Source organism: Molothrus aeneus, chromosome 2 (genome assembly GCF_037042795.1).
Source record: "Molothrus aeneus isolate 106 chromosome 2, BPBGC_Maene_1.0, whole genome shotgun sequence".
Lineage (NCBI taxonomy): Eukaryota > Metazoa > Chordata > Aves > Passeriformes > Icteridae > Molothrus > Molothrus aeneus.
The window spans coordinates 14,484,384-14,499,126 of record NC_089647.1 but is presented as its reverse complement, the minus strand read 5'-3'; the positions used below and the strand labels follow the sequence as shown (position 1 = coordinate 14,499,126).

The 14,743-nt window shown below is 39.3% G+C and overlaps 1 protein-coding gene across 1 annotated transcript in view; it reads right to left on the bottom strand.

Annotated features, from left to right (window-relative positions):
• Positions 1-14,743, bottom strand: part of GABPA (GA binding protein transcription factor subunit alpha) — a 29,327-nt gene that overhangs the window by 13,105 nt on the left and 1,479 nt on the right. Inside the window, exons 2-5 of the mRNA XM_066571938.1 lie at positions 11,743-11,843; positions 9,134-9,278; positions 8,191-8,275; positions 2,674-2,919 (exon numbers count right to left, since the gene is read on the bottom strand). Coding sequence (XP_066428035.1) covers positions 2,674-2,919; positions 8,191-8,275; positions 9,134-9,278; positions 11,743-11,819 — 553 coding nt within the window. The 5' untranslated portion in view covers positions 11,820-11,843. The remainder of the gene's footprint in view (positions 1-2,673; positions 2,920-8,190; positions 8,276-9,133; positions 9,279-11,742; positions 11,844-14,743) is intronic.

The window sequence follows — 14,743 nt, the reverse complement described above, 5'->3', positions numbered from 1 at the left end:
TTTAATGTACCTTGTATCACTCTACGAAACCAGAAATCCCATGTAATATCAATGACTTTTAAGTAAATCTAATATTCAGTATTACACCCTGCACACATGGAGTATCTAGAAGAACAGACTGTCTTGTCAGACTATTGGACTCCAATGCAAGGCCTTCTCTGTTTCTCATTCAGCCACCCCAGGGAGCAGACAGGGGGTGCACACAAAACTGAGGAGGGACAGCTGACCTCAATTGACCAAAGGCACATTCCACACTACAGGGAATACTGAGCAACAAAACTGAGGACCAGGTTTTTTTCAAGTATCCCTTGCAGAGAGCCTGTCTGAGCATTGGCCTGCTGGAGGTGAGTGATTGCTTCTGCAGGACCTTTTCAGCCAGACCATCAAGTTTTGGGATGTTAACATTGGATACAACATATCAAAATATGTCAACAGGTAAGGACAAGAAACTAAAGTAGGGACATCTACTTTTCACTGGAGCAGAGTGATTACGTATTTTTAAATTCTGATATCTCAAGCAGATGTCACCTTGACATTAAGAAAAATTAAGCATATTAAGATTTAGAGAAAGGAAAGTACCCTAAATCTATAAGCATTTATCTAGGAGCTACAAATTTAATTTTGGTTTACAAAGAACAGCTACGTGGTATCATTTTTCACTAATACTACCTACAACAATGCAATGGAATCCTGTGGCAAAAGACACACCACAAGAGGGTTGATCTACCAAACATCAGCAGCAGTGAGCTTCCATCAAAAAGCTGCTAATTTGTTCTCATTGAGAGAACACAATCTGCAAGGAAACAAAAATCATTACTTTCTCTAACCACTTCTGTGGTTTCCAAGCTTTCTGCTGCTCCATTTTCTGCATTTATTTCTCATAACAATTAATATTTTCCTTCCTTCTAGGTACCAAATATTTGAATTCCAATAGCAGAAATACTTGTAACAGAAAAATATTTATAATCTCTAATAAAATCCACCCAAAACATAACATAAATATAAAACAACATTTTAAAGACCTGCTAAATGCTAGTTTTCCATTTGCAGCAAACCAGAGAAGCCTGTAAGGACAAAGACACTGAACCACTACTTTTCTGGGTGATTATTTATTGACTAGCCTTGACTCTTAACATCAACACATCCTGTCTTCTGAAAAGATTCAATAAATAGTTTTGGATTTTAATGTAGAACCTAGGAGCACCTTATTTCAACCCAGGTCCCTGTAATGTCTACTCAGAAAACATTTAAAATGTTATTCTTTTTAGGAGTGTAATTTAGCACATTTTTTTGATATCAAGAGAACACTATTCTTCATAATCTACAGATCTCTGTCATAATGACTATGGCCCAAAAATCATTGACCTTTTGAAGCCACAGTTGTGGGTTATAGGGTTTTCTTAAAGCATCAGCACTATTAAAGTTTATTAAAAATATTATTCAACATAACAACATTGGTTTAAGTAATTATATTCTAATATTAATGTGATACCACGATGAAAAGTATTAGTCTGCTTCTGATAATGCCTCACGTTTTTTTTGTTCAAACATTAGACATCAAATCCCTGATTATCAACAGACATAACACGAGGAAAATTGTTTCTGAAGTGCTTACCAATGAGAAAACTAAAAATTCATTAAAAAGCCTTTGCTTTAGTTATCAAAAATATGCTCAAAATATTGGCAAGCTGCATGTCCTGCAAAGACCAGTGACTTGACTGGAATTCTTAAATCCTTATAAACTTCCCCCTAGCCAAATATATTCCAGTTTTACAGGTCTGCTCATATGGAACAGCTTCCTGAATATGTCTTGACAGTACATTTCTGCCAGTCATAAGAAGCAATTCAGCTGGATAATCTCCCAAACATGATATAGGTCAACATCCCACAGTTCCAGTTCAATCTTAAACAGACATGCAGAGATGTTTTTAAAGCTAACATTAAAAGAGCAACCTGCTAAGTAACAACATTAACTCAAAAAAAGATGATCATCCAGAAAAATATTTCTTTTCAGTTCTGAATCCTCTTCCTCCAGTATGATGAAGTCCAGCATAGATTCTCATACAAAATCTAATTTTACAGAATATTCAGCATCCTCCAGTCCATGAACAATTTGTTTCAGCAACTTTACAGGCAATGCCCCAATACTGAGTCTGTTCAATTCCACACACACCTGAAGTGTTTTATCACTACCACACACATTTTAAGGAGGGCAGGAAGAAAAGTACTTTCTAAAAACTACATTGACAAGGTAGTTATGGCACAAAAGCACTCATTTAATGAAACTATTATGAGCATTCATTTTACTTCTCCTTGGTTTTTAGAGTAGGAAAAAATTCTTCCCTGTGAGAGGGGTGAGGCCCTGGCACAGTGCCCAGAGAAGCTGGGGCTGCTCCATTCCTGAATGTGTTTGAGGCTGACCTAGACAGCGCTTGGAGCAACCTCACCTAGTGGAAGTTGTCCCTGTCAATGGCAGGGGATTGGAACCAGATGACTTTAAGGTCCCTTCCAAGCCAAACCACTCCATGATTCTACAATTCCCTTATGCAGATTATTTGCATTGAACTAAACCATACCACAGGTTTCCTCCTCTGAGGTCCTTGAGCACCAACCCTGCACAGCACAGAAGGGACCAGCCCCCAGCTGAATGCACCCACAGCTGTGCACTGTTACCATAAGGAATTCCAAGGCGCTCCTGCTCCTTCCGGTAGCCTTCCAGAGCTGCCGCCCACCGCGTCACCTGCTCGGACGTTTCATCGGAAATTGTTGCAATATGTTTTGTTCCATCCAAGGTTATCACTTGAGCTTCCTCAACAAGGTGAGCTTCAGCCTCTGCATGATGAGCATCTGGATCAATCACAACCTCCACGGTCTCCACAGGCTTCACGATTTCCAGGATGTTCAGCTTGGGCTCTATCCCTAAGCATGGAAACATCACAAAACTTAAGGACAGTAATGCAAATATGACAAAAAATGTTGTTTTAAAGCTTTCTGATTAGTAGGCCTAGCAAACTCAGGAAAGAAGCAGGACACAGGAGTGTAATCAAATATCTCTGAGTGTCCTGAATTAAAATTACCTACTCTATTGCAGCTTCTTGTTCTATTTAAGTGATGTATTTCACAGATCTTGAACAGAATGGTCAGCATGTGAGCATAAAGTACAGTATTTTGGTCTGTAACAAATATACCATATAAAAAACCCCAAAACAAATAGAAAAAGCAACCCCCAAAAGGACCCAGAACAAGTAACCAGCTATACTCCAACCATAAGGCATTTCTTTCAGCATTTACAATACTTCCCTGATATCTCTGAGGTCTACACAAAGCAGTTAACGTTTTGTTTTAGTACTCTGAAGCAGGCAGTATGTTAAACAGCAAATTAAAAGAAACCTAGAAAATTCTTCTCATCTTAGACTTCGTCAGGTATTAATGTTTTGGCTTTTTGTCTGTCATTTCAGGTATTAGATCACAGAGCTAACAAGATATGTCTGTATCTATTCTGCAGCAAGAAAGAAGACATTCGCTAATGCTTTGTATCACCACCTTCTGTTATCTTCTGTTTTGTCCAGCTGGTGCCTCATTAATTTTCATACATTGTACAGAAGATTTTTCAAAATTATTTCAATTTTTCATTATAATGCCAACAACCACACTTATTTTAAGATATTTTTACCAAACCTACTTTCACATAAAAAAGAATCCTTGCAATTCTATTTTATCGTGAGTTGGAAAACCTTGACTATGGTTAGGCTGATGAAAGTCGGATTCACAGAACCTCGTGCGGCCAGAGTAACTTCAGTATCTTATATTGTACAGATATTACTTTGTGTCCTTCCTGTCTAATCTATATTAAAGCACAGCATGAGATGGTTCTGCAGGTAACAGCCTTAAATGCTAAATCCACAATCCAGTCGGAGTTTGTAATGGAAAACAAATGGAGTATGTACCTGTATTACAAGTAAGAAAAAACAAGTCTTTTTCAGACAAGTATTCATCTAGATTTTATTATGCATTCAGCTTGAAAAAATATTAGAAAGGGAACAAGCACTATAAAGACCCTAGAGTACAAAACTTAGCAATGTGAAATCAAGGAGGTGAAAACAGATGTTGACAGCCAGTAAGTGGTTGATTAGATGAAGAAGCAAGTATGAAGACTAAGGAAACAAATACCTTACTTAGGAGAGTGTTTAATCTAGGCCATGAAAAATTAATATGCACAATGCAGGCTTCCTTCAAAATCATACAAAAACAGGTAAGGGAAGCTACTAAGGGTTAAGATTCTATTTTTGATCCTCAAAAAAGTAAGTAAAGAAAAAAGAGATACAGTTCATTATTGCTCAACAAAATAATTCACTGTGTGTCATAAAACTACATGCAATGAATCTCTGTAGAGTAAACATCTTGTAAGTAAAAATGAGAATTAAATCTGCCATCTAACTTACTGCAACACCAGAACAACATTAATCGCCTGGGTTTGCCTGCATCTCTCCTCCCTTTACCTATCCATAAGAGATGACCAGTTCCAGATTCCCATTCCTCCAACCAGAGCAAGTGAGTTAGGGCAAGGCAGAGCACCATAAGAGTCTTACTAGTAAAATGAAAAAATAGGAATGGTATTTTATCTGCTGGAGAATGAAATGCAATAAAATAACTACACTCAAGTTCAACTATAGAAGAAGAAGAAATATGTTTCACCAGTTGTCTTTGAATTTAAAGCCAGCTCATCAAAATTTGGTAGAACATAGCAGCTTTTCTTTCAAGAAATAAGAGAGTCCAATCCACCACAAGGATAAGCATCACTGATTACTCACAGTTGAATTCTATACATTACATAAGTGAGGGGAAAATAAACATAAGTGAACTGAGAATCTCTCAAAACCTCATTCATGCAGGTAAAATATGAGGATGGAGTAAGAAGCTGTTTTTTCCCATCTGGCTCAAAGGGGGACTGTGGACTGTGGTCAAGAGTAACAAGTCCATTTTCCTGTTAGCGATCCAAGTATCTTCCTTTTGTTTATATGCATGCTATTTGTTTTCTGATATTCTGCCCTCCCATATTTTACATGCCTTTAACAAACAGGTAACTTATGAGTTGCTAAAGTATCAAGGCCTGAAAAACAACACTGAGGAGTGTTCCAAAGTGACACAGAAGTACTTAATGAATATTCAAGTGTTTCTTTTAAGATGGAAGGCAGGGAGGGGGGCAGGGAAGGAGTGGGAAGAGAGACAAGGTGTGATGGAGACATGAAGCAAGAAGCTCCTTGTGTTATATGATCATGAACCTCAGGAAGAACATGGGTGGTGAAATGAAACACAGGAAGAACATGGGTGGTGAAATGAAACACAGGAAGAACATGGGTGGTGGTTTTGAAACTGGGTGGAAACACCAATTTCATGTAGTGGTTTTGGTTCGCCAATTTGAGATTTCACCAATTTTGACATTTCCCAGGTGGCACATCAAGGAGTGTGATGGGTTCAGCATTAGCCAACCACCAATTAGCCACTCACTTCCTGCTGTGAGGTAGGATTAGAAGAAAGGCAAAGCAGGTTCAAAATTTTAAAAGGGTATAAAGAAAAATTTATTAACAATAACTAAAAGAAAGAGCAATAAGAATCAGAACAAAACCTTCAGAACACTTCTCCTCCCCCAGAACCTTTTCTTTCCCAGTGACAACGTAAAGAAACAAAACTTAATTTCAGTCAGTTTACCACCTCTAGAAGAGTTTTTCCTCAGTTCACTTAGGGAGAGAAGTCCCTCTTGTTAATGTTATGGAGACTTCTCCACGAGGAAAAAAAAAATCCAGCTCTCTCACGGCTCTCAATTTGTCACCAATAGCAGCCACCCGGGGAAATCTGCAATTATGAAGTCCTTCCCACTGCCATAAGCCTTCCTACAGCCATGTTTATGGGCCAAGTCAAATTATGGAGTATTGTTTTAAAGATGAGCTGTTCAAAGGCAAAAGTTCTCTTTATCTATCTCTAAAATCATCTTCATCTGTGGGAACAGAGGTCTTCTTCTCCTGGGGGTACAGGACCACTCTTCTCTCCTTTTCTGTTCAAACATCTCATGGGATCACAGCTACTTTAAGATCTGCTTACTTTAGCATGGAAGCCTTTGCTTGATATCAAATTGCACCCTTCATCTCCCCATGGCTTTCATGTGTTACAGGGAAATAGAGCCTTTTCTCCACAGCTTTACATAAGTATTCCAGCTCCAAGATCAAGTCATCTCCTCATCCCTCCCATCTGGGACTTGACTCCTTCACTGACATTGGTGTCTTCATGTTGCTCCTTTACATGCTTTCATCTTGTTCCACTCTCTCAAGGGAGGACTGAAGCACTGAAAGAGTTAACTTCTTGCCCAGGGCCTGCAGATGGTCACTGGGTGCCAGAGGTGGGAACTGTGGCTTGGGCTGTGTCAGGAGCATGGCTGGTCTTTGGTTTTCTCTGCATTCAATTCCAGCTGCAGGGCCACTCTGCCCAGGCTGCAGGGCTGCCCCTGCTCTCAGCTGCTTGATCTTGTGCAGTGGCCGTGCTGGGGGAAGGGGACCTGGTGGCAAGATCTCCACAGCCATGGCTGGGCCTGCTCCAGCCAGGGCTCCACAGGCTTCTCTGCCTTCCTGCCTGGCAGTGCTGGGGCCTGGCCCGGGCAGGATGGGGCCTGGTGCCCCCCAGACCCCCAGAGAGGGTCCTGGCCCCACAGCAGAGCCTGCCTGGCCTGGCCCATGGCACTCCCTCCCCTGCCTGGCAGCCAATGGTGGGGGGCCCCATGGGGAAGGGGTCCAGCCCTGCGGCCAGGACTGCCCTACCCCAGCCTGGCTGAGACAGGGTGCCAGGGCATGTTACCTCTTTGCAAAGAAGAGGAGAAAGAGGAAGTTCCTGCACTTCTTTTGTCTTTAACATGTGTTTTTCACAGAGGCACATCCAGCTTTCCAGTGGCTGGAAGCTTTGCATCACTTCTCTAAATGTCTCCCATGCAAAACCATGGCAAACCCAAAAGATGATAGTAAAGACATTCATTGCTCACATCCTTTTGAAAAGGGAAGTCTGAGCACTGAATACTAGAAGCTACTGGGCATAAATTAAGAGCAGTTACTCTAGTTCCCTGAAGGATATTTCTATTCTATTTTATAAGTAGAAAGGTAGTACACTTCCCATTACATATGGGAAACCAAGGACTCAACCTAGCACCAGTCACCTGACATTCAGCATTAAATGGAAATTGTCTTACTGAAGACTGTTAATACAAAGCAGAAAAGTTTTCTTCTGTTTAATCTACAATGAAGCCAAAAGGAAACAAAAAGTGCACCTCATGTTTTGCTCATTTGCTTTGCTGATATAACTCAAACCAGATAACTAATCTACTCCTGTATGAACTTGTTTCTGTTTAAAAATACAGAAATAAACACCTGTAGCTGTTGCCACAGCCCAATATGTACATTGTCTATAAAGACTGGTGGCTGTTTGGCTGTCCTTCCACTCAAGACATATGGAGGGGGCAAAGAAGAAAACTAGGACAAAAGGTAAAATAATGACAAAAAGTAAAACAATGAAGCTGCTAGTTCCTGAGAATCTGACAAAGGGAAATCCTGTCATACCAGATAATACAAATAGAAACTGTGCTTTAACAAATCCATATCCAACTGGTTAAGGTTCCTCTTACACAATGGTTTATTCTGACTTCTCATCCAAAGAAAGCAGACAATAGACAGTGATCGTGGACCTTGATAAGGATTTTCAGTGAGCTACATTTACTTTCACAATGTAATTGTTCCTAAAGCACAAAAGCTCACTCACTTCGCAGGGGTGAAACTGCCACCTGCCTACACAAAAATCCTTTGCCTGCATTGATATTTGGTCTGATATGAGTAACTACTCAACCCTGAGGAAAACCTCATACTGTAACTGATACTACTTGACTAAGAGTTGTTTGGGTTCTGGATTTGCGTTTAATTTTGGTAGTTAGAAAACAATACAAAATTCCTTTAAAGAACCTTTCAAATAGCATCAGTGCATGACATTTACTTCAATTTTACTACTTAGAACTACACAATGAAAAAGACATTTTGAAGCTCTGTGACCATTCATTGATTTTCTCAATTTTACAGCTAGGAATAGGAGATTAGGTTTGCTCACAAGTATTTGTGCAATATTAGTTTGTCTGCACAACAGACAAATGTAACTGCTTACCTTGCCTAGATATTACTTGTACACTGAGTTGCACTGTTCCATCTGTTTTCACTCCTTGATCAAAAAGGCTTCGATCTGGGTCCAGCTTGAGATAAAAGCATTAAAAATTAAAAATATGTATTAGTCTCATAGATAGAATAAACTTGCGCTCCTTTTAGAAACACTGGGTGCCTGCAGCAAATTTTCTGAAGAAGCATGCAAATATTTTTAGTACTGTCTTAGACATAGTAAAGAACAGAAAAAAATTTATTGTATTTGAAACCTGCCACTCTGTTCTGTTTAAGGTATTTTTGCCTACAGGAACATTTTTTGACCTAAAAGAAGTAATGCAATAGGAGGAGGTACCTCCACTACCTGAAAACTATCTACAGCTCCTTCTCTGAGTTTTTAACACCTTCATAAAAATTCTTATCTCTATAACAATATTCTCCTGCTGTTTCTGGAAAAGCCACAGATGTTTGATTGTAACTTCAAACAAAACACAAAACAGTTACACTGTCTAACATGTGCCAATGCCTGTAAAAATGGGGGGGGGGGGAGATTTCTTGAGTAATGCTTTGCTATCTCTATACCTCAATAATACAGAAAGCTTCTCATTTAGATTAAAAATAAGATTAGAATTATGGAAGTTCTGGCAGCAATAAATTATGTGGGCTACCTCAAGAGAAAGTAGTATGGTCATCGCCCTCATTCTTTCAACTAGGCAAGGTGCTTTCTTAACCTCACACCAGGAACTCCAAGAATATTTTGATTGTATTCACACTGAATTAGTGTGCATATAGCAAATGGTCTGATGATAATGAACCTGACATGAAATTAAACTCTTAACTGCAGTTAATATTCCACATGAAGCATGAATTCCACAGACAATGGAAAAAAGGGAAAAAGTATGTAAAACTCTTCTCCATTACAAAGTTAAATCTTTCATAACCTTTCAATTTACCTGGATATCTTGCAGACAAATCTCATGTGCATCCAAGGAACACTGCAGTCTGGGTTCCAGCAACTTCTTAAGATTTCCAATGGGTTCACTGATGTCAATAGCCTGACTCACAAATTCTGCGGTGGTGTAGCTTTGCTCGACAATGCTTAAATAGCAAATTGATATAATAAATCATTACTTACATGTTAACAGAGCAGGTATAGGACAGCTTAATAAAAGTTGGAAGTGAACTAGATAAAAAGTAATACTGACTCTGAAATCTTAATAGCATACAGTGTTGCATTGCACTGAGTAGTTTATTCAGTTATTATTTTGCACTGAGTGGTTTGTTTTGTATCACATAGTTTGCTCTGTACACCCTCCCAAGTCCTGTGGTGGTGTTTTCCCCCAGGTTGGTTCCTCCCTTTACCCCTCTCATCACTGTATCCCATTGGCTGTAGTTGCTTTCCTCCTCCAGGTTTAAAATCTCCCACCACGAGGTACCCGGTCTCTTTCCTCTCCCGGGCTCCCTGTTTTCTCTCGCAGAGTTGTTCTACATTAAAGCTGTGGGACTTTGGTCCCGAGCAGAAAGACCACGTCTCATCGTTTGCTTTTGTCCTTGTTGGTGTTGCTGGGGTCCAGAGCTAGCCAAACTGATCCCCCATGAGGTGAAAACTGACAATGCAGTATTAGTTTGAGTACTCTCCGCTTGAGTAGAGTCAACTACTAAATTTGGTCTCATTAATTTTACAGTTGTCTAATTCCTCTTTTACCCTGTCACCACTAAAAAGCTCAGGTAAATACCAAGATTCAGATCACATTTTTCAAGACAGTAAGTCATGGTTAGCATACCACATGTTAACTTCCATGTAGAGTAAACTGATTTCATTTGCTTTGCCTGGACTGTATTTAAAAGATATTCAAGTTAAAAGCAAACACAGAAACACAGACAGGGAAAATAGAAGGAAAAAAATGCTCACACCCACACAGAGCAACTTTCCATGTCTTTTCACTGGTCAGTACAAGAATAATAAGCTTAACACATAAAAGGAGCAACCAGAAGGAACTACAGCAACATGGAGCCTTGAAGGAACTATTAGTCACATGACATGGTTGCCCCACACTACAACAATGACAGTATTGGCACAAGCATTCAGAAATGTCATTGTTATGGGACACATTTATAACAATGGCCTTACACAGGCTCTTCATTTACACAGAAAGAAACCAGAATGTACACAGACACAGTCTGTAAGTGGCAAAAATACACAAGGAACTTAGAACAGTAAGAAACTAGTAAGCAGCTTTGAGTCAGTTCTCCAGAATAGGTTCTTGAAGAGTAGTTAACCTAACCAGCCTCAGTTCTTTCTACCTGTTGGAGACTGAAATGTTATGGTATATGGCTTAAACATCTTTATGAAGGACTTCTGCCTATTATAGCAAAAGTGAGTAACCAGAACTGCACCAGTGCACTCTGAATGGGCCTCCTGACTTGAGGCCCTCAAGTGCAAATTAATAGAGAGAAGATAAAGTGACCTAAGTCTGGGCTGAGGGAAAAGAATACATTCACAAGAGTGTGATAAATGATACTCCCTTCTAAAACTTTAAAAGGTATATTAAAACCTTATCAAAAATACAAGAGAAGACTGAATACAGAAAATATTACAGAACCAGGATTTTTCCTACCATGGGCTGGCTCATCTACACAATGAATGTTTTGCCTTTTAACCCTTTAGCCCCTCCCAAAGTTCTGTCTCACCACCAAGGAGACCAGACGGAGGGAAGCAACAAGATATCATTGGGACCCTTGGAAGGGTGATATGCTTCCACTTAATATTTGTCACTCTCCCTGACCCCGCCTCCCACCTCTATTGCTTTTTTTCTTTCTAGTATTAAATAAAATATATCAATTTTTTTGGTATCAACATCTAACCTCATTGGGTTTTAATTAAGTTTTGGGTTATATTTCATACCTTCTGTGTTTGATCTGTTTTATTCTGAGAGAATTTGTTTTCTTTGCTCTTCTGTGCTTAGACCGGAATGCAGTGCTACCCTACACATTAACTGATGCTCTGAGCTTCCAAACACAGCAGTGAAAATTAGAAAGGAAGTATACAAAACTAAAAATCCAGGTTGAGGTAATTAAATCAGAGGGTATCCTACTTCAGTATGCACAATTTCAATGGCCCTAACAACAGTATAGTAGATACCGAGCATCATTTCTGCCCTGTTAAAAACAAATCATCCTGTACAAATCCTGTATAACAGTAAAGCAAAGGACTAGAGATATAGAAAGAGATAGATTTTTCTATCTCTAATATAGAGATATAGAAAAATCTCAATTACAGAAGGATCCACTGAAGCTGAAAGGTTTGCAGCACACACACAAACATACTACTACAGACATGAAAATAGGAAAAGTAAAGTACTAATAACACAGCAAGAGATAACCAAAACAGTTTGGGATTTAGATAATTAAGGCTGAAGAACATGACAGCACTATACTGATTTCCTATAGTGGCTACATCTCAACTTCTGGAAAACCACTGTTTAATTAGACAAGAAACAGAAAAACAAATTAGTCAATTAATTGCTGCCCAAGGATCCCCAAAAGCAAAGATTGTACATACCTTTCTTCAGTGCATTCCTGTTTCTCAGTTCCATCAATCTCAATTTCTATCAGCTCCTCTGCCTCTCTCTTAGTCATGGCTGCAATGTCTTAAGAACAGAGCTATGAACAGAAAAGATTTTTTTGTGTAAGTCACAGACCAACAAGACTAGACAATATTTTGTGTCCTATCCCACATTTTTTGAATCAAATACTAGAATAGCCTTTGAAAGCCAAAAATAAATCCAAAACCTAATTCATATTTCACAAAATATATTACTATGGCTGTTCTCAAATAAATGCTCTAGAAGCAAACATGGGACTATTAAGACATTTACACAGAGCCCAAAGCCTCCATCGCTTGGAGGCACCCAAATTTATGGATTTTTTTTTTTGTTGTTGCTACAGGCCACCTACAGCAAAGCACATCTGAAAATCCAAACTACCTTCCCAGCATGGCTGAAAGATGCTTATAAATTTGAGCAGCATTTTACATGAAATGCTGCAGAAGGCATTCAGGGAGAAGATGAACGATTTCTTCATAGGCAAATAAAGTCAACAACAAAGTGTTTGTTGACTATCTCATCTTTCCACCCATGCCTCCCACAGGTGAACAGCTGATGACATGAACACAATGAATGTATCCTGTGAAGTCCCACACTAAAGCAGGATGTTAGTAATGAAATGAAAAGCTATTCTGTGACGACTTTCTCACTAACACTGCAGATTTTCATGCCCTGTAGAACACTGGAACCTCTTGGGAACATAAGTGGGAAACAAAGAATTACAGCACTTGGTCTGTAAGACATAGTTAGTCTGGTATTACTATTTTTCACTAACCAGCACATACACCATAACTATGAAATGTATATGATAAAAACCAAACCAAATTATATTAACAGTTTACAATAAATAACAGCATGAATTCATAGCAAAAGAAATAGGAATTAGAAGTACACTGGAAGAAAAAAAAAAAAAACCAACACAGGAGAAAAAGCAAAACATTACTACTATTTAAATAGCCAAAATAGAAGAGGTCACCAAGATTGCCATCCTGGAATCATCCTTTCCCAGGTACTACTCTATCCCAAACCAACTGTTAGCAAGAGTATCTACTGAAAACAAGACAATAAGGACATGCATTAATCTTTAAAACTTCTCAGAAGCAGTAGCAACCAACTATGTTTTACAGCTGTTACATAAATTGTCTAAAGAAATTCAAACTACTCATCATCTCCTTCAAAAACTGTTTTGTAAGATTAGCTGTCAAGAAATCAAGTGCTCGATGTGGTTGATTCTGTAAGAAACTACCAATAGGAAGTAAATAAAACACCTATGAACATCTCACCACAAGAAACAAACCCAGAACCTGTTCACAGATCTGGCTCCGTGAAAATCTCCAAAGGGCCAGTGTAGTGTCCACTGATTAGGGCCCCAGGAATCCAATTCCTGTATCACTTAATCTTGTGTATTATTCTCATGATAAATGGGAAAGACTGAAACACAGCTTCTGAAGAATGCAGACAGGCTTAAATATCTGAATGCAATGACACCCAGTTACAGGTGATCTGCCAGACTGTAAAAAAATATTTCCAACCCAAGATTTGAGCAATGTCTCTTGCTGAAAACTCCCAAAGAAGCAAAATGATATGATAAAAAAGGGGAGAATGTCTTTCCTGCATTAGCAATCTGTTGTCTTATCTATTACAACAGTTCTATTATCATTATGGTGCAAGGATTCCATAGTCTCAGAGTTTCCTACCTCCTCGATGTTTCTCACAGGCAGCTCCTCTGAGCACTGACTCTTCTTGGTCCTTGCAGTAGCTAGCTGACTCCTCTAAGTCCTCCTAACCTACTCTTTTATGCCATTTGCTCTTATTGGCTACAGGTGTGGCCTGTTAAGATCAGGCCTGTTCCTAATTGTTAGTAATTGGTTCCAGCTGCAACTCATTGGGGGATAAGATTACATTCTACATTACCTTCATTTATCCATACTGTGTCCCCCTACAGCAATCAGATTAAAAACACAAAGCAAAGGTAAATTGTCTTTTTTGTGATGAAGGGAGTTTACCAGTAAGGTCACAAAGGCTTTAGGCTGGGATTTCTGTTTTTTCACATATTTATACGTTATTTACTGAGAAAACAGTGCAAACTTACAGAAAGAACTCACCACCTTGATAGATTTCTGCCAGAAATTATTCAATACAGCTAAATGCAGAGTGATGGGAGTGAGAAAATATTACTGCCCACAGCAGCAGTACAGACTTAGTTAAGGCATTTAGAAGTCCCTGTGGATTGGACTCCAAACTGGCAGCTGGGACTAGTCACTGCTCACTCCCTCTTCAAAGGCAGTTCATGGTTGAATCCCTCAGGCTTTGCTATATTTCCAGATCCCTGGAGGGACAGGAAAGAGGAACCCAGGCACAAAAAGCAGGTGCACAAATAACAGGCACACAAAGAGGAAGAAAGATGGTTCTGCTGAGCACAGACACAAAGAAGGGAGATGGGTATAAAGAATAACAACATAATGTAAACACATAAAGTCATTAAAGTTCACAGAAGCCTAAAGGGGAAAATTATTCAGTCTTCCCTATACTAGCATAAAGAGATTTCTTACAATATGAACATTTCACATGAAGTCTAGCGGTTTGCTCCTACAGGATGATGCAGAGTTTGAAAGTGAATATAGGTTCAGATGGGACTGAACTTCCTTCCCCTTCCCTGAAGGCTGCTGAGAGACAAGAAGGCTCAAAGAGCCTGGCTTGCATGGAGGGTTCATGTGGCAGAACACTTCAACAGCAGTACTTGTTCAAAGGAACATAAAACCTGTGGCTGATTGCTGGAAGGCTCAGCCTATTGATTTCTGCTTGTTTCTACTTTTTCCTTCAACCTAACAAGCCCTAAGACTTACCAGTTAGCCAAGAAGAAAGCTGACCTCCCCTAACATACAAGAAGGCATGTGTCAACAGAGCCTTTTTCCCTTGTGACAGCCCAGTGTTACTCCAGTATCTTTTACAGTAAGG